Source organism: Eleginops maclovinus, chromosome 18, assembly GCF_036324505.1.
Source record: "Eleginops maclovinus isolate JMC-PN-2008 ecotype Puerto Natales chromosome 18, JC_Emac_rtc_rv5, whole genome shotgun sequence".
Lineage (NCBI taxonomy): Eukaryota > Metazoa > Chordata > Actinopteri > Perciformes > Eleginopidae > Eleginops > Eleginops maclovinus.
Genome location: NC_086366.1, coordinates 12,121,932 through 12,142,921, shown reverse-complemented (window position 1 = coordinate 12,142,921; position 20,990 = coordinate 12,121,932). Strand labels below are relative to the sequence as shown.

At 41.5% G+C, this 20,990-nt stretch overlaps 1 protein-coding gene across 1 annotated transcript in view; it reads left to right on the top strand.

The window, feature by feature from the left end:
* Positions 1-20,990, top strand: part of grik4 (glutamate receptor, ionotropic, kainate 4) — a 252,415-nt gene that overhangs the window by 228,324 nt on the left and 3,101 nt on the right. The window contains 10 exon segments of the mRNA XM_063907054.1: positions 4,706-4,909; positions 7,403-7,504; positions 7,506-7,517; positions 15,470-15,579; positions 16,761-16,934; positions 17,267-17,311; positions 17,437-17,602; positions 18,312-18,537; positions 19,959-20,087; positions 20,226-20,344. Coding sequence (XP_063763124.1) covers positions 4,706-4,909; positions 7,403-7,504; positions 7,506-7,517; positions 15,470-15,579; positions 16,761-16,934; positions 17,267-17,311; positions 17,437-17,602; positions 18,312-18,537; positions 19,959-20,087; positions 20,226-20,344 — 1,287 coding nt within the window.

Sequence of the window (20,990 nt, the reverse complement as noted above, 5' to 3'; positions counted from 1 at the left end):
AAAGCCTCCACAGGAATTCCTTACCTGTGGCACCAGCCTGGGAGACTGGGTGTTTTTGTGTGCAGGTGCACTATAACTCTGTGTGTTCAGTGTGTTTGTTTGTGTGCTCTCCTGAAATGTTCACTTGGCCATTACAAGGCAGTTTCATTACACCTACACATGGCCGTCATCTTCCCACTTCAATTTCACAAAACAGCTCAAGGGGTCACAGGATTGATTATCACTTCACTGCAGGACCACAAACCATGTATTTGTAATCAGAGATGGAGTTGGTTGCAGGCACTGTTAGTGAAATAATGTCCTTATACCCTCAGTAGCCAATAAGAAAATCCTTTCTTTACTTTCTTGGGGCAATATTTCTCTCCGTTCAAATTTTCCGTATAGCTTTTCACACAGTAGAAACATTCATATTTTTCAATTCCTAGATCTCACGTGATTTACACTGGGACTGTGTGCTTGCTGGACTTCATATCTTCCAGTGGAGCTTCTAGATTCTCAATAAGACAACCTGTTACTTTCTAAGGGAACATCACACCAAATGTATAATTCAGAGGTTAAACTAAGATCGAAACAGGAACATCAATAGGCCTAGCTTTTAGACTTGCTAGCTCCAATAGCAGAATCCAAGCACCTTGAACAACCCAACAGTATCACTTGATAGGCCTCAAACACATATGTGCTTGTTTTGTAGGGTCAGAGGTTCTTATATAGTGCACATTTGTTCCCAAATGAATCAAACTCCTACAAGTGAAATCTTTTATTTATTCTACAATTCTCCACCCGGTGATTTAAGTCCTCCTTGCTAAAGATGGGCCAGCCACTACTATGATAATATTCATTCTCAGATGCACTGATCCCCCTTTGGTCACACATTGAAATCAACAATAATATTGATAAGATATTGTAATATTATAATGCAGCATATTTTTGTATTTAATCCACAAAATCAAATCAATCCTTAATTTTTTACCGGCTTCATGTTGATAAATTACACCACTAGCAAATCCTAAAACATCCTTGAGTGTTAATATATCACTCATTTAATTACGCTTTTAAATTCTACTCATGCTCCTTGCTCACAGTATTTAGGACTGCTTGTTATTCCTCGTTTCTAAAAAGAAAGCAAATGGAGCAGAGCTTTACCTACAGGGACATCTCTCTTTGGTGCCAGCTTTCTGCCATTGTTAGGGAATCATACCGTCTCAATATTTAAATCCCAACTCAAGACCCATTTTTCTTGTTAATGCCTGAAACAGCCTTTAATTCCCTTCTGTAAGAAACACTTTTTGCCTGAGTCCACTGCAGTTATTGTGGTCATTCTCTGCTGACTACCCTTGTGTCGCTGAGTGCTCTTTTACCCACTTAAATATGCATTGGTGAAAATTATACAGTGCACATATGATAACGGGTAATAGCAGACGGCTCAGCGGCACTGAGGCACGTGCACCTGAAATTACACACAGACACAAGATCTGTCCCCATTTCTTGAAGTTTGTGTGTTCTCCTCTTTAATCTTATTTCCTGCATTTTGTTTACCATCAAGCCCTAAACTGTATGTTGAAATTCAAAAAAAATGTACATAAAATGTCCCTTTTTAACACTGACCTGCTGTAGTATTTAGCGTATGTTGCTGTAAGTACCAAACCACGTGAGAAAATGTTATCTCAGCTTCTAGTTCACTGAGCTCTGGAGAAACACGTTTTTGCAGATAAGAAAACATTTGAAGGGAGTGAGGAAGGTTCTCTGAAGACATCTTGAACACGCTGAGGTTTGAAAAAACTGTTGTGCAGGAAGTTGAATGTGAGCAGCACCCACAGATACACCTGCCGCTCTATCCCTGTGTGTGTGTGTGTGTGTGTGTGTGTGTGTGTGTGTGTGTGTGTGTGTGTGTGTGTGTGTGTGTGTGTGTGTGTGTGTGTGTGTGTGTGTGTGTGTGTGTGTGTGTGTGTGTGTGTGTGTGTGTGTGTGTGTGTGTGTATGTATATGACAATGCTTCTTCCTCCAAAGTTATCAGTCCACATACAGACACCTCATGGCCTGGAAATAAGAGGTTGCTTTAAAAGTCAGAATTTCCTTTAAAGCTTTATTGCTCTTTTACCGTGGTGTGCGAAAGATGGAATTTCCTTGTGATTTTGCTTTCATGGATGTTGGCACTTTTATACCCCAGGATTGAGTTTTAAAACCTTTATGTAATTATTTGTATATTATTTTTTCTCACCTTTACAGAAGGCTTGTAGAATCATTTTTGGCGGTTTGGTAGAGGTTCTGAGATGAGTATGTAATGTAGGGGCGCAGGGGATATATAAACGGGATATTTTGTCCTCATGGACAACAACTGACTAAAGAGGATGGCACTTATGTATGGACGCTATGTGGACATGGTTTTTACTTTTCTTAATAGAATGTAAAAAAAACTCATCCAGGCAATTACTGTTTTAAGGTGAGTGAAAATGTCTGACTAGTCTTTGCGTGAGAAAATTCTGCAGTCTGTAACATAGATGAAATGATCATTTAAATTAAGCCTCATGCATGCTGAAACATGAGCAAGTATAGATATCATGTTAGACCAGTGTTGCAAATTGTGTTTGTTTCAAGAAATTGATGAACAGAGGGAGAGATTTACTTTCATAATTTGATATATTTATGTAAACTTGACTGACTCTGATCCTGTATTTTAAATCACAGACATTGCCACTGTACTGCAGTACAATGATTGGCTGCTAGAGATTATGGTGAAATGTGATTTGTTAAAAGAGAGTGCCCATAATGAGCTAATTATATGCAGTTGCAGAGTGAATGAATGTATTCTCCTTCTTTCTGAAGGAACTTGCGCTGGGTTTAATTTACAATTAACCAAAGCCTTTGCTTTTTTTTCTGATCTTAACCAAAGAGCTGTTGTTACCTCCTCAACGCCTATGAGGTTAATGGCACTGACGAATAAACTAGTATACAGAATATTACTAAAGATACTGTATGTGTCATATACTGTAACTCCCTCTGTATGTTTAATCGAACTGTGAGTCTGGTTAGATAAATTGAATCCATATGCCGATTCTTGGTGTAGAGATCCGTAGACAGAGTGGATCAGAAGTCACTTTATTCTCAGTCTTATCGCAGCAGAACAGGAGGCTGTTGGTTCTACTGCCCAGTGATGCAGACAGGAAAAGGCAAAGCCGTCCAATCTGCTGACAAAGTGAACTGAACCCACAGCACCCTCCCTCTGTACGCATCTACAGGTGGAACCAAACAGTTGCTATGACAACTGCCTCCCGATGTGTAGCAAGTTCTCAAATGTTCCCGATTTCAGTGGATCAAATGTTTTTTTCTGGCTTTCACCGTGAGGCAAATCAATCGCCAGCCAACCAGCCACCACACAAATAAGTACTTCCAGCTGTGGCGATTACAAAACAATTTCACTTATTTTCCAGTTCCCAAAATACACCACAACACTACTCTGTATGCTTAACACTCCTGAAAGCTGTCACAGTGACTTTAAATGGCTTACGCACATGACTCTGTGTTGAATTACACACTCCCCGCTATAGTCGACAATCTCAGGAACAGGATCATGTTTTGTGAGGTAGTATATTTTTAGCAGAACCACATAAACTTGAGTTGTTTAAAATAACAGAATTATACTTCTATCCACAGCGAAAGAGAAAACTGAACTTTTGTTTCTTTTTGCCTTGTGCATTTAAAGAAGTATGTCGAGCACAAACAGCAAGAGAAAACACTGATGTTAATCACTGTTATCTAATGTCACGTTGCCAAAGTAAGTTAGTTTTACCTGGATATATGAGCTGAGTGCAGGGATGGAGCAACAGTAAAGTGGTACATTATGCTGTCTTTTTTATGATGTAGTGGAGCCTGTGCGCACTAGTATGGCAGTTGCATTATTTGAAAAATAGCACAATAGAGGTGGCTCCAAAATACATCACTGCAGTGCTCTTTAAATCTTTTCACAACATCAGCTAAATGACAAAACAAGACATAAATAAAGAGACAGCCGGACAGAGAGTTGGTTTTCTAAAAGACAGGTTGTAAATATGTGTGTGTTTGGCTGTGTGAGCGTGTGGTGAGAGAAAAACTGCTTTTGTTTCTTATCCAGTTTTTTGCAGATATAACAGCACGTCTGTCTGTCCCAGATTTTAGAGCCTGGCTCTGCTTCAAATCCACAGATCTCAATTTACATTCAAGGCAGTAAACCTGATGTGAACAAGGACCTCCAAAGGCCTTATGTGATGCTGCCACCATTCTTCCTAAATGTAAAGCAAAGTAATCACATTGAACATAAATAGGCACACTCCATTTCTTAATCCGTTGTCCAAAGGTTGTGGAGGCTTTTTGAAATAAAAGATTGTCAGAATTTAAGCAACAATGTCTAAGATACCCTGTCTTCATCTCTTAAGAACAACTCAGTCAAGCATTTAATGAGAACCTTTCTGTCAATGTCTTTGACAATCGAGAACCCCATTTTGTAAAGCAAGAATAATTTTTCAGACTTCGAAGCTGCTTTTTTTTGCCTTAAAGGATGTTCTGTAACAAATAACCTGGACACCTAGTGCAGTTCATGTTGAGTTGTGTTTCCTGTGACTGTGAAATCTGTCAGTATCTTTCTTATGCTCTGTCTGTCTTTGTCCCTCGACCAGCAGTAGACAGTCAGTTTGAGATGCACTGTCTAAGATGCAAACCGTGTGTATTACAGGAGAATCCATATGTGATGCTGCGGCCAAACCACCAAGAACTTGAGGGAAATGATCGCTATGAAGGCTTCTGTGTGGACATGCTGAAGGAGCTAGCAGATATTCTCAAGTTCAAGTATCGCATCCGATTAGTGGGGGACGGACTGTACGGGGTTCCTGGGGCCAATGGATCGTGGGCCGGCATGGTGGGAGAGCTAATCTCACGGGTATGTAAACATATACACATTTGCAGACGAAATGCAGCCTGTCACATCATATACTGTATACATGAAACACACCAGAAGTACTTCCCACTGTGCACTGACATACTCAAACACTAAAGTATATCGCTCAGCTCTGATAAATTTCAAAGCTAACAGCTTTCCTTCATGTCATACACACATTTTCATTCAGCAGTCGACCTTTCAGCTTATTCATTGTGTTTTCCAAAACATTCATAGCTTGTTGGTGGCTTGTATTCTGTCAGCTCTTTTCCTTAAGCCTTCTGAATGACCTTAACACACTTTCCTCCTGAATCGGTCTATGTTGTTGCTGTTAAATCTCTGAGTGAGGTCTTACCCCTCCTCCAGCTACGCTGTAACCGTTAACAGGCAGATAAGGTTATATGGAGCTGAGGGGAGAAGAGGTGGATGGAGGGAAGTGAAACGGAAAGCTAGGGTGAGGAAGAGTAAAACAGAAATGAACTAGAGAGGGATTGAGCCAATCCTAAGAGGTGATCTGTCTTAATTCTGTGGGCTAATGGAGGGCAAAGTCATTAAGTATGTAAAGCAAGGAGTGCCCGCTCGTGTTATTGTCACAGCCTGTAAGTGGCCTGTGGAAGGATGACCTTCAGAAGAACTATGGTCTAAGCCAGCATCTCTGACAGGAGCTTGAGCTGTGGAGTGGCAGGCTGGGGGGTAGACAAAAAGTCAAGACGTGCTTGAGAGGGATTTGTCATGGGATATGGGACATCTGGAGGGATGTTCCCGGGTGGACAGAAAGGCTTGGGCTTGTTTGAATAAAGGCTCTGAGGAAGGGGAGACAGCAAAGACAGCAAAGTCAAAAGATTCTGAAGGAAAACAAAGGAACAGCCATGGTTGCAAGTTGAATGGATAAGTGGATGGAATGGATGAAAGAATCTGAAATACACACTCGGTAGCAGCAAAAGAGGACTGCCTTAGGTTATTCCGGTCAACAGATACCTGTGTCCCTGCCAGGACCATTCAGACTGAGCAATATTTCACTGTGTGAGGGCAATTAGTTTGACGGGTGTCACTAAGCCTGAGCTAACAGTGAGGCATGCCAGAAGGGATCCAGACCATTCCTAAGTACAGTATGTCCTGGCTCCTTAATCCGAAGTGCTGCAGTTAGAGGGAAGCGGCATCCCCAAAGACACAACGTCAAATTCCACATAGAGGGTAATGTTTAATTCATTATTCACAAGTTTAATTTCTATCCTGTTTTTACAATGTTAGCATGATATGATTGAGTGCTAGTGGAAACCGGTATGATGCGACATTAAACATCCAGTATTACAGTGTGTGTTTATTTTCAGTTACACTAGAAGGCATAACATCAGGCAGATGAATCTGGTAATCAATATTAATATTCTATCAGCACATAAATATTTCAGTGGCTGTTACGACCGTTTGTTCATTTTTCAAAGGATCAGTGACTTTCTTTGTTGAATTTGCCTGGATGGTCGATCCCTGTGCGTGGCTTCCTTCCGGCACTGGGAGCAGGCGATCAGACTTTCAAACGACAAAAGACGAGGCGGGGCCGGGGAGAGCTGATGATGGAGGGTCGTAGCCTGCGGGCTGAGGGTAGGGCAGCAGGAGACATTAGGTTTTGGTGTGGAGTGTAGGCTAGGTTAATGGTAAAAAGGTGGACAAAGTGTAATCGATAATCAAAGCACAGACAGAACGAGATTGGGGTCCTAAATGTCTTCTCTGTGTTTTAAACAGAATGATTTTGGGGGGGAAACCGATCAATTTTCACATCACGTCAAAATGCAAAACACTTTTTCATTCATGCTAGATGCCCCTCTCCCTGTCTCTCTTTCCTGAAAATACAAACAGCGTGTTGTGGATTTTGAGTGGCGTCTGCAGTGCTGCAGCAGAGCTTCTCTCTCCTCACCCTCATCCTCCCATTCCTCTTCGTCTCCCCAATCCTCTTAGTTCTCCTGCAGCAGACAAAGAGCAATGCGTTGCTGCTTTCACTCTTTGCTCCTCAGGGAGAGGAAAAATCCCTTGCAGTTGCACTTTGCTGGCCCGCATTATTAGCAGGGAGCCATCCAGTATTCAGCGTACATTGACCATTTCTACTTGTGTGTGTGTCTGTGTGTTTTACCAGCCACTGCTTTGTCAAGTGATTTGTCTTGACTGTGTTCCCTTGGCCAGCCACAATGGTTACCCTCAGCTCTCTTGTGCCCTAGACACACAAACATACACACACTAACACTCTCACACATACACAGTGCCAATGCTGGATTATCCTCTTCACAGATAACGGTATTGCAGGCAAAGAGGCTATGGGATACAAAAGGGCATTATTAGGGAGTTAGCATCTAGCAGCCCACTTCTTATGTCATCCTTTCAATCTTCCAAATTATTGGTTATGTCATTAACTTGTGTTCCCTCCACCCGGTCTATGACTATGTCCAGCATGCCTTTTGACTGAGTGTTAACATGATGTGATTCTACTCGCCCTCTGTGTTTCAGAAAGCTGATCTGGCAGTTGCAGGCCTCACCATCACAGCAGAGCGTGAAAAGGTCATCGACTTTTCCAAGCCCTTCATGACCCTCGGCATCAGCATCATGTACCCGCGTCCACCTGGTGAGTTAACTCCTACCAGCCCCCCACAGACACTTACTCCAACCGGTCGAACTGGCTCTTGTACAGCTTGTGGGCGTATCACAGCTGGCAGGCAGCCTTGTCTAATGGCTGGTAAAGAGCCACTCTCCCTTTTGGACTGAAAAGTCTATTTGCTTTAGTTTGTCCCACAAACTCTCCTCCTTTGCACAGCTTTTACTTCTCAGTTTCAACATTTCCCCTGCATTTGTGTGTTTTCAGGTCCATACCCTCCTCCTCCTTCTGTCCTCCTCTCCTCCAACCCTGAGTCTCCCCTTCTCACATTCCCCTTCTTTCCCTGTAGTCTCAACTTTTTAATACTGTCCAGCACTTTTCCCTTCTCCTGTGTTTCCACATCCTGCCAGCACCAGATGGCTTGTTTTACTGTGTGAACTTCCTGATGAATGTACCAGTTTTACGATTGTTCTCTGCTTGCCCTCTGCTTGGGTTTGGCCATCCCATTCACACAAGTTATACCCCCCATGCTCTGCAGAGAGCAAGCCCAGGCAGGAAACAGTGAAATAACAGCAGTGCAGGTGGAAATGAACCAGTGTTTGCAGAGTTAGAGGCCCATTAATCATCAGTCCTCGCCCGAAACCCAAGGTGACACAGCCAGGCCCGGCAGGGCACCGGCCACAGTCCGCACTGAGGTGATCTGGCACGTGCGTAGTATCCCAGAGGGGCATTTACTGACACCCCCCCCCCCTTACTCCTGTCTCCACTTCTTGTAAACCTCCCTCTCTCTCACCTTCCTATAGTGGCACATAGCACTAATAGGTGTAGCAGTGAGGGACTCAATTGAGCGCCAACAGTTGGGCAAAATCAATCGATGCTCGCAGCAGGTGCGGTGTTAAATGGGCTGCTGGGTAGCATATCACCTCTGAAGTGGGAGGCAGGCAGGTGGGTGGGTGGCAGCATGAGGAGGTGATTGGGAATAGAGGTCTGCAACCCAAAGGCCCCGACACGCTAAGTCGATTTGGGCCAGGCTTGGACCATTTTTCTTATAGACACGGCTCAGGTGTTACTAAGGCTCATGTAACTTTTCTCCTTTCATTGTGGCAATGTTCACTTCTGATACACACACACACACACACACACACAGTTGAAGGTCACTGTATGACAGATTGTTTAAATGATTATGTTATAAATATTAAAATTGTGTGTATTTGTGTGTGTTTTTGCATGTGTCAGAGAGAGCTTGAAGTGGTTGGTTTCTCTCTCAGGCCGGTGTCGGACTTTGGCTGAAGAGCTTTTGGGGCTATATCCGGAGTTTCTGTCCTGTGCAGGGCTCCAATATGGATATGATTTCCCTCAGGGCAGACACAGAGTAAAACAGTTAAATTAACACAGACTTGGCCCAGTTGACACCAATCTCCTGAGTAAGTAGAAATAAAGTAATCAGTTATTTTTAAGATAAAGCGCTGGGGTATGAAGTTTTTGAAATATATAGAGAAAAGAGAAAGCTTAAAGATAAGAGTGGAAGTCTGGTAGGTGGTCTTGTATTTCTCTCTCTCTCTCTCACTCACACACTCTTTCTCTATCTTACAATCATTACCTCATGTTCCTTTTACTCTCCCCTTGCCCCTTGGCATTTTCTGAGATCTGACTCAGAGCAGCCCCTTAGCATGGCTCTAAAATTCAATATTTGAATTTATGTGACTGCACTTGTTTAGTTTGAATCCACTGACTATTGATCTGTGGCCAAGTGATTTCTACAAGGGGATTTGCTGCTTATTTCAAAACTTTAAAGGAAATCTCAATTCTTTATCAGTATGTATGTATTGTATGTTGGTCTCCCTCTCAAACAAACACTGTGTGTTGTTCTTTATTTATTAACAGTGGGACACATTCACATTTTAAGGCAGTAAATATGGTTTAATAAAAACTATATAGTAGGACTATGGGACTATACACTATTTTGGCTATAATTAGTCATGTGTAATACAAAGCTATATAAAACTGTTCCCAAAGCAACACTGCCTTTAAATTCAGAACAAATGCATTCCTCTATGAAACTCCACTGTTTCATACTTTCTTAAAACTGTCAACCGTCAATTTTTCCAGGGAGCAGTCAGTACAGCAGCAAATCACCACATTTAATTACCTGACACATGATTTTGTGTCAGTGTTTTACATTACACAAAATCACACAGGATCTGATACTCTGAAGGGATCACTGTTGCCTTGTATAGTCAATCTGTTATGATAAATAGAAGAAAAAACACAGGAACTGATATAGGACAGCTTGAAGCCCTTCTGCAGAGACGATCTGTACCTGTCTTGGTACTTCAGCTGTCTTGCCTGACTGCTATTTTGTGCCTGGTTGGTGGTTTTTAGTTATTCACTGTATACCGCCGTGTAGCAATGTATCTTATATGCTGTGTGGGAGACATGCAAGTGGTTTGAGGCTATATACATACATTTGATTTGCTTTTACACACAAATCAAACAGCATACCTTCACTTTAGCAGCGAGTACAAAATGTGAATTGGACTTTAGGAACATAGGAACATGACCTAAAGGCACTGTCAGCATCTTCTCATAAAAAAAGAACCCTTATTACATTCATCATCTGCGCAACTAATAGCCATATGCTGTAACCCAAGACCCCAACACTCTAGGGTACTTTGTATCTGTGACTTTAACTACACACTTCCTTCATTTTGAAGACTGTTCTGCTAAGTAACTGCATATGTGCGTATATGAGAGGAGGAGAGTGGTGCTTAATTAGACATAAGAACTAATTAGGGGTGTATGGAAGCTGTGTTAGATTCAACAGCTGCCTTGAGGGTAGAGCTGGGCATCTGGAGCTTTATTGACTCTCTGGCCACCCACGACCTTAGACATAATTACACAAACAAAAGCATATGTAGCCTTGTGCACATACAAATACGCAGACACACATAGTTTCACACTGTAATTCACAGTCGCATACACTCAGACATGAAAACAGACAACCTGGTGAGCCCAGGAGACAGCATGATGTTGTTATTTATATGACCCGTGACCTCTGCAAAATCAACTGCTTTTTAAAGATTGCCCCCACTGCTATCTCAACAACAGTAACAGCTCCTGGCGTCGGCACTGACATAACCACAAATGCACATGCTATCAAAGAGCCCTGAAAAAGAGACAGAGGAAAGAGGAGGAAGAAAGACAACATGAAAGAGAATTAGCAAGAAACGGACCGAATGAGAGGAAAAAAGGGAAGAGAAGATGGAGAAATGAGAGTGAGAGTTGAAATGACAATGGGAAGTCTCCTTCTGCGGGTCTGTATTCAGGCAGGCAGCCTCAGGGGGCAACCATGTGATCTGAATACCAAGAGGCAGGATGACTAGGTGCAATCCTTGACAGGATAACCTCACCAGCTCCTTCAGCCACCCTCCCTCCTGGCATGCGAGAGAGAGGCAGCAGAAGAGAGGGATGATGTAGAAGGGACGTTGGGAAGTGGAGAGCGAACAAGGGCAATGCAAGGTAAAAATGAATGAGCTCTTAATCTGCGTGTTTAGAGGAAGCAGGGATATATACATACTATAATAGGCAGCAATTCCTCTATTTGTTGAGATGTACTCATAAAAACGAGTCGTTAAAGATGATTCCCCTCTGCACCACGTCTGCAGTCTCTTCCGTCCTTTGATTTGCTTCACGCCATCTTATCATCTTAACTTGACGATAAACCTTTATAAAATGATTCCCCTGCCTCTAATAAAAATAAGTCAAATGTGGTAACAAATGTTTATGTGTGAGGAGCCAGGGCAACCTGTGGATATAATTTATGCTCATACACTCACATTTGGCACTTGTTCTACTATGAAATCCCTTTATGGCAGCAGGTTTACTTTCAATATCTAACTCAAGCGCCAAGTCAATTAATATTGTCAATACTCTGTTTGTTTGGTCGCCTTTTCATAGTTTTAGGGTCTTCTGTATTTATATCTCCAGATTAGCCATGGCTGCTGTGTTTTCCACAGTCAGAAGTCAGCTACCTGCTCCTCCTGTGTTCAGCACTGGTGCTCCCCGGCACTCAGTTGCCCAAGCACGTACTGTATCTGTCCTGCTGCTGACTGACAGCACAGGCAGTTGCTGACAAGCTTTGAAACACAAGCACACACACATACAAACACACAGATACTTCTAAAATGAAGAGAGCAGAACCCCTGTGAGCTTACTGTTTAAACAATAGACCATTTGGATGCACTGCAAAGTTTCAGAAATTGCTCTCTGAAGTCAATTTATCCACGATTACTTATGCATCACTAAATACACTCAATATTTACATGCATAAGTTATTTAAAACTGTGCCAACATTGAGCCCTTGGTTGCAGAGATGAATCTGAGCGTCTGTGAAGGACAGATTTCAATATTCTTTTACATCCCACGAAACAGGAGTCAGTCGGCCTTTTCTATAGGGCACCTCAACTCAAGCAGAAATTGAGTAGTGCACTTACGGTACTGTACTGTGAACTCTAAAAGCTGCATTACAACATTAACACGTGTGCTTATAAGTTGCACTTCAGAGAAATACAGTGTGTTTTTACTTATTTCTTAAATTGGTCCAGCACCAGCTTTCTAGGTTATTGAATGTGGGTGACTTCTATATATTTTGTTATAGAAATGTTGATAACAGTCAAAAATATATCCAGCTGACAAAAAGCAAAGTTAGCATTAATTGATTTTCAAATCTGATGAATATAGGGCAAATACACTGCCCGGCCAAAAAAAAGGTCACAAGCCTGTGGGGGGCAGTGCTATGATCTGGGGTTGCTGCAGTTGGTCTGGTCTAGGTTCAGCAACGTTGTGTGCCCAAAGAATGAGGTCAGCTGACTACCTGAATATACCGAATGACCAGGTTATTCCATCAATGGATGTTTTTCTTCCCTGATGGCACGAGTATGTTCCAAGATGACAATGCCAGGATCCATCGGGCTCAAATTGTAAAAGAGTGGTTCAGGGAGCATGAGACATCATGTTCACTCATGGATTGGCCACCACAGAGTCCAGACCTGAACCCGATAGAGAATCTTTGGGATGTGCTGGAGAAGACTTTGCGCATATTGGTCTGAATCTCCCGTCATCAATACAAGATCTTGGCGAAAAATGTATGCAAGACAGAAATAAATGTTGTGACATTGCAAAAGCTTGTGGAAACAATGCCACAGCGAATGCGTGCCGTAATCAAAGCTAAAGGCGGTCCAACGAATATTAGTGTGACCTTTTTTTTTTGGCCGGGCAATGTATGTACTCTCTTTTAGCTCTGTCTTGGACTCCTCCATCCATTGAGGGATTTTCTGGCTTAGGAGCTAAATGCTTCATTATATTCGCCATCCACTTTCAGTCAATCAGTTTGTCTGCATACTTTGGTGCTTGGCAGGTAGTGTACAGTTGGGTTGGTTCAGTTGCTGAAGTTTAATCAAAACATTGGGCTTAAAGGCTAATGCTCTCTACCATTATTTAATTACCAGTAATTATATATTGTTTTATCCCTTCTGGGGACTCTTTTAAGATTATACTGTACAAAGTCTTCTGATCCACTGTAGTATAAAAGTATTGATAGGTGCAGATTTGAAACGTGACTTTCTCATACGAACCTTGATTTAAGTTTATGTCGTTACAAAATGATCATTAAAGGAAGATTAATTAATTAAGCCTGTTCTTTCTAGGACCAGTAAACAAGAACTAAAATGGGAAAAATATATTTCCTTCCAAATTTGCAAGAAACTTGCACACATTGTTTTCATACATTTTGTGCAGTTCCCATTTCGCCTATCTGACTGTCTTTGTACTAATTAGTGTGCCTCTTGAAGCCTCGCCATGGATAATTTCCCCTCCGGCAGCTGAAAAACAACCTGGTGTCTGAGTATTAAAGTACACATATTAAACCACAAATTTAAAAATGTGTCAGCAGCGTGCATCTCCCACTGTGTCCCTCTCGTCCTTGTGATTTGCGCCTCTTCTTGGCCTTCTCTCTTTTTCTAATCTGCTCTTCTGCACCTTAATTTCTCGACCATCTGTTAGCATGGGTGTCCCGTGTCTCAGCAGCTCTCTTCCTCTTAATGATTGCACCTTGGTGGGAGCCTAAAATGTAGACATGCAGGGAAAGTGTTTATCAAAAACCTGTTCATCATACATCCAACTGGACCAGTTAACAGCAGGACTTATGTCGGCACATAATGTACTGCTACATCAAAAATGCCTTTGCCAATAAGAGTACTATTGGTTTTACAGCAGTACTCTACCTCTGATGGCTAGCTAGTGTTTCACCACTCTACTGTTCTATTTTGAGACAGCTATGATCATTATCATCATAAGCATTACACTGCATAGATTGACAGACAGACATTAGGCCTGGCAGGCTGCGTTGAATCATACAAAAAATGACACTGAATCTCATTCTCCTCCTGCTTTCTGCACCACTCCTTTTTACTCAGTCAGGCTAATATGGAAGTGATTACAGATGCATTAATGAATTTTCATCAGAGCGCAAGTCTAAATGGGGGTTCGTTTATCATAACAAATGTCCACCAAAATTATTTCACCCTCTTGCTGCAAATTTAATTTTGGAGTGCCTCAGAAATGTATTACTGCAGTGTTTTGGCGTGTGTGATGTCCCTCAGGAGTACCTACAGTAATTGAGTATTTTTGCATAAAAGCGATTAGAGCTTGTTCAGGTTGGCTCCACAGTGCTGCCTGTAGACAGAAATGAAAGATGACAACACTTGGACAGTTGGTTGTTTGATCACTCCACTATTAAACTATGTTGCTGGCAGTGACAACCAAGTACATTTCATAGTCATTATCAGATGGACGGCATCTGTGTGTAAGCAGTTGATATTCCCTTGCTGATGTTCGGTCAGCTAGGCTAGGTTGAACATTGACATTTAAAGACACGCACACAATCGCCAGTAATTTGTTTCACTTAGAGGAAAATAACTATTGGTGCTGGAAACATTAGGAATTAGCACCTGTATGCCAGCTGCCAACCTTATTTTAGACACTTTATCTCCCTTACTAACAATCCAAACCAATACACCCTATAGCTTTCTTTCCAATCCAAGCTATTAATAACTTTCCCTATTTTCCTCCAAGCTTGAGCACTGTACACTCGCAGTCATACAGGAAGGCAGGTATAGGTCATAAAAATGAATTTTGAATTAATGTAGCTGTAATGGTTTACCTGATTATTTGACCTTTCTCGCGCTAAGGCATGCAACCTTGTCGGGAGCGCAAATGGTCTTTGTCTCTGTTCATAATTTTGACCTCCAATTGTTCCTTTAATATGATTACACATCTATTATATCTAATGTTATTTAATGTGAGAACATGCACCAATTAACAGAGAGCAGAATTCATTCATTACATAGTTATAGTACTCAAACACTGGAAATAAAACCTCTTATCTGTGAGGTTGTATCAATATATAGCCCTCTGCCCCTCTGTTGACAATTCATGGGAGACTGGGTTTGTGCTTTCATACATTGTTGATCTGAATGTTTACACGCAAATGAGATTCATATAATTATATTGTTATCAGTTAAGGACAGGGAAATCTAGGCTTATCATATCAAAATCCCTTTATTTACTGTCCCAGTCACCTTTTCATCATTTCCAAATTACACAGGCGGCAGCAAATGTTGTTCAACACAGACAAAATTGGGCCAGAGGCAAATGAATCAACTCTAAAACGAATCAAAAACATTTTTTAATTAGTCCAGGGCACTCAGTTTCTAGGGGGTGATGTTAGAAACTGTTAGAGGTTTTTAGCATAATAATTAGTTAATCTGCACCTCTTCAAATAAGTATTTAACCTCTAAGCTCCCTGTCCCCCAGCAAAGGCCACTGTTGTTTGTCTTGTGTGAATTGAACATGGGATAAAAGCGGTCACATTCTGTGCAGGCTTTCATGATTTTAACCCCTTGTTGTGTGTTTGTGTTTTTCAGGGACGTAGGCCAGGCTACTTCTCCTTTCTGGATCCCTTCTCCCCTGGTGTCTGGCTTTTCATGCTTCTGGCATACTTGGCTGTCAGCTGTGTCCTGTTTCTTGTAGCCAGGTAAACCGCTCACCAGTAAAAGACTCTGCACAGATGAGAGAGAGAAAAAAGAATGAGACATACAAAGGGGGTAGAGAACAGAGAATAAAACCACAAAAAGGTTTGTTTTGGGGTTACACAAAGGAAGAAACAGGTGTCTGTACTCTAGCCTTGCTTCAGTCTTTATCTATCTATAGTCCTCATCACATCAAGGAGAAGGTCTTCTCCCAGTGGTGGGTCTCCAGTGTCATACTGGCACCTGCTGGTCAGGGAGGGAAACGGTACAGCTGCTTCTGCAAATTACTAATAAAATTAAACTGTATGTAATATACAAATCAAAAAGGTAGATGAGTTTTGTGGGGTGTATATTTATTTATCTCAGTGATGTATTTGATCATAAATGGGTTGTATACACCTTCAGTTTTTACTTACATTCGCTAAGGGACAATTATTTTAGGATCATACTGGGCAGTAAAGCATTTTAAAGGATAGGTTCTCGTTTTTTCAGGTCTGTCTTGAAACAAATTGAAATGCTGAAGTGTACATGTACAATATCATTAATGGCTGTAATCTATTTCCCACTTTCCAATGTAAGTCACAGAGAACATGTAAATCAAGTGGGAATCCATTAAGTTACTGTGTTTGTAATAAGAAAGCAAGCAAGTCAACAGGGTGGGAAACATAAAGACTTGAAAGATACTCACCTTATTTAGGAATGGATTATTTTCACAGACAGTTTGAACAGGAGAAATAATAACAAAATGTAACAATGTTTGTATAAGCAGTGAGTGTCGTATATTTTGTATGTTTTTTTTTTTTTTGTTAATTTAGGCTGATCAGAAAGATGTTATTCCTTAGTTGTAAGACAGAGACTTTTTTATACAACAGAGTTCTCACAGAAATGGAGCTTAATGCAGCACCACTTCAACATACCAATTACATTGCACCCCCGAACTGCGAAAGTAGGCAGCACACGGGGAAAGAAAAGCAGGTTCACTCTCTCTAGAGAGCCAAGGTGACTTTGTGCTCAGTTGACTGTCAGAGTTGTTTTGCTCTGTGTCTGTCTCTCCCTTTCGTTCTCCATATCTCTTGAGTTTTGCTCTCGTCTGAATACTTAATCCAACTTTCATTCCCGCTCTTGTTGGCTTTTTTCCTCCTGTTACTCTCTCTGTTGTGTAACCCCATTATCTCGTTCTCCCTAGATTGACACCATACGAGTGGTACAACCCCCACCCCTGTCTAAAGGGTCGATGTAACCTGCTGATCAACCAATATTCACTTGGCAACAGTTTCTGGTTCCCTGTTGGAGGCTTCATGCAGCAAGGATCCACCATTGCTCCCAGAGCTTTGTCCACACGTTGTGTTAGTGGAGTGTGGTAAGTATTGGGGACAGAGACACAAAAACATGAGAGCTTTTGCATATTTTCACCTTTATAAACCACTCAGTTATAAACCCATTCAACTCTGTTATCGTTTGTTGCCTATTGCTCCATCATGAAATGCATTTAATAGTTGATGTGATCTTGAAACCTCATCCAGATTTCCTGGATACCAGGGTTCAAGATAAGAAAGTGATGGAATACGAGCATGTCTATCTTTCAGACGTTGTCTGTGTATGTCTGGCTTTGCAGCAAAACATCACTTCCTTTCATCCAAACAGAGCATTGTCACCTTTATCCATACACACCCACCCACCCATTGTCACATCCACCCCGTCATCCACTGAAAATCCTGCAGTGTCTTCTCCTCTAAGGTGCACAGCTATTTAAATCCTCCCACACTTTCACCCAGACAATCTATCTTCATACGCCAGCCTGCCCATTTACATACTTTTGTAGGTGAACACATATGTTCTTGTCCCCTGCCTCTCCTCTACAGGTGGGCCTTCACATTAATCATCATCTCATCCTACACCGCCAACCTGGCTGCCTTCCTTACAGTCCAGAGGATGGAGGTGCCAATAGAGTCAGTCGACGACCTTGCAGATCAGACGGCGATAGAGTACGGCACCATGCACGGAGGATCCACAATGACCTTCTTCCAGGTCAGAGGTTACACACTTCATTACGTATGATGTTGTTTATTCACAGCTGCACAAATACACACAAACTCTCCCAAGAGCCTGCAGGGATCAGTGGTCCTTCAGGGATGTTTCCCCTGATCCTCCTGATAACATTTCCACATTTCCTTCCTGCCTTTCTCCTCCAACTAAAGGTGTTATCTGTGTCTTGCCACAACCATTGAATATGCTTAGCCTCAGATGCACTGTCCAGGTCCCTAAGTGATCCTCTTTCATCTCCTCAAGATTTGATTTCAGAAAGGCAGAATAGGAATGTGCTAAACAGAGTTAAGGTGTTACAGTGAGAAGGACAGTGAAGGATGGAGAGGAAGGAAAATGATGCATTATCCTGCCTTTTTTTGTGTCCAGTAGACTTTGATCAACTCAGGTAAGACAGACGATGAGAAAGTGTAGGACAGGTGGAGTTGTAGGTGAAGATTCTGTTCTAAACTTTGAAGCTAATAAAGTGGGGAAAATATCTGTTCAAGCAAAACATTTTTACATTTAACTGCTGCAAACTTTTTGAACAATTTGAATAAATCCATCAGTCAAGAATATGTAAAAGAATATCAGATGAGAACCAATTTCCACTTGCACAAAACTGAGAAATGATCTGCGAGTGATAGACTTTTTGCTTACCGCCTTTCACATCTGAATGTGTTTGTTTCTCTTGATTGTGTTTTCGTCACTGCAGAACTCTCGCTACCAGACCTACCAACGGATGTGGAACTTCATGCACTCAAAACAACCCAGTGTGTTTGTAAAAAGCACGGAGGAGGGCATCGCCCGTGTCCTCAACTCCAACTATGCTTACTTGCTAGAGAGCACCATGAACGAGTACTACCGTCAAAGGAACTGCAACCTGACTCAAATTGGAGGACTGCTGGATACTAAGGGCTATGGCATTGGCATGCCGCTGGGTAAGTGAGAAATAACTGGAGAATTAGATGGGGAAACGAAACATTTGAACGGACAAGAAAAGAAGGAATACACAGTTGACTTTCACCTGTTGGATGTCAGTGGTTAAGACAGAATCCTTACAGGCAGCAGAGTACAAAAGCTGATGATTAAGCTTGGATACTCTGTATAATTCATATTGAAACTAAGAATCGGGTATAAAGAGTTGGGGTATTAGTTGAAGGATACAACACAAACGTCACATTGAGGATTTAAATTGGATAAAAAAGCCTCAGCAAAGCCAAACCATTAGTTGCTATCATGAGGTCATGAGGGAAAGTGATGCAAAAAGTGAGCAACTAAAATAGGCTCACTGCTAGACTTCAATAGAGCGGCTGTTTCCAGGCTGTGATGGGACAAGATGAGAGAAAGGGTATTTGGAATATCATTCCTGTTGAATGTGGAATTGTTGCTTGCAGATCTGTACGTTTGAACACAGGTTTTACTTACGCTTTGATCTCAGCTGAGTCAATCTCCAGGTGGGGGAAAACACACCTTAAAGTAAACATGATTAATTTCAATTCCTTTGATCTTTAGAGGATAGAAATCTACTGCCTGCTGTGATGTGACCTGTAGAACACTGCAAAATCCTGCTAAGCCCTTTAATGTTAGAAACAAACTCTGCTAATAGTGATATAGTTTCAGACTCCCCATGGCAAATCAATAGAAACAGTTAGTGTAATAGGATATAACACAATGAGCGTTTAATTCATACAAGGATTAAGTGGCTATTGCTGCTAAAACTGTGCAGACAAAGGGAAACTGTAACTCTCACAACACCTGCAAAAGGGTGAAATGCACCTGTGACTGTGCTGCCACTCATACAGCTCCTTAGTTCTCCTGTGCTATTTGCTTGTATTTAAATGAGGTAATATGCATACATTTGAAAAAAGATTGGTCCCTTTCTATGCAAATGAGCCTTGCAAAAACAGTCCAATTCTCAAAGTTCAGGGCTAATGCCCACACGCAGTTAGGGTGGAATTATGAGCGTCTTCAGAGAGTTGTTGATAACTGAAGTGCATTTACAAAGGGGGGTCTACTCAGACTCATTTCATTTGTGACACAATCCCTGCATGACATAGTGACACAGTGATGGGGTGCAATGACAATGGTGTCATGTACAAAATGACTGTAAAAAAGCTTCACTAAATGTTATTTTTTACATCAGAAAAATAAAAAATACACCCATAAAAGTAAACTTTATGAGAGTGTTGTGCATTTAAATAGTATTAGTGCAATTTCTGTGTTGAATCAGACATTGGGTCAAATAGTCGGTGAAGATGTTGGATGTGTTATTGTATATTGCTTTTGTCTGAAGGTTCAGTTTAAGTTGGAACATCGTTAGGAGTGTGCCTGTTTGACTTTGTCCTTCTCTTCTCTGCAGGGTCTGTGTACCGTGATGAGTTTGACCTGGCCATCCTCAAAATGCAGGAGGACAATCGTTTGGAGATCCTTAAGAGGAAGTGGTGGGACGGGGGCAAGTGTCCAAAAGAGGAAGACCACCGTGCCAAAGGTTTGTCCCTGGTTAATGCTCATCTGCTTGAACCTCAACTCTTCATCAGACTGTGTGTTTTGAATTTCATTAATTTCTTTGTCCTTTTTTCCTTTCATCTTCTTCTTCACTACTCCTGTCACACGTGTTTGTCTCCAGGTCTGGGCATGGAGAATATTGGCGGTATCTTCGTGGTGCTGGTGTGTGGCCTGCTGGTGGCTATCTTCATGGCAGTGCTGGAATTTGTCTGGATGTTAAGACAGGCACCAGGAAATGAGGTGAGAGAGGGCTATCTAACCTGCATCTGCTTTGTCTCCCTCTCCCCTCTCTGGCACCCTCCCCCTCGTGGAGCTGCTAGGCTTTCCCACAGTGCACAGCTTTGACAGGAGGTGTAGCATGTGTCTAGGTCTTCCTTTGGGTTCAACGTGACAGTCACACCTCCTCTTACTAGCCTTGGTGACATAATCAGCACAAAACCAAAGATATACCTCACTTAAACTTCACTCAAAGTACATGCATATAAAGATTGTTTTCTATTTTTAGCAGAACAAAATTCATGAATATATATTTCATATAATATCATACATTATAAAAATATTGAATGTAGTTTCATTCTGTTGGTGGTAAATACATGCTGCCAATGAGAGTTTGAAAAATGATTGTTTTACCTTAGCCTTTATCTTATAATCTTTTTATTTTAAAGATGCTTGGAAATGTTTGAACAGCTCTGGTTGAAAATCAATTGTCAGAGATCAGATTTCATTCATTTCAGTATAGTTTGGATGATGGACAGTTATTCAGAAAAAGAATTGATGGTTACAGTAAATGATCAGTAAAGGATATCTACTTAACATAGATTTAAAAAATGTAACTGTTAAAAGTGTTTTTGAAATCTAAGAGATAGTGGTTGACTAATATAATCCT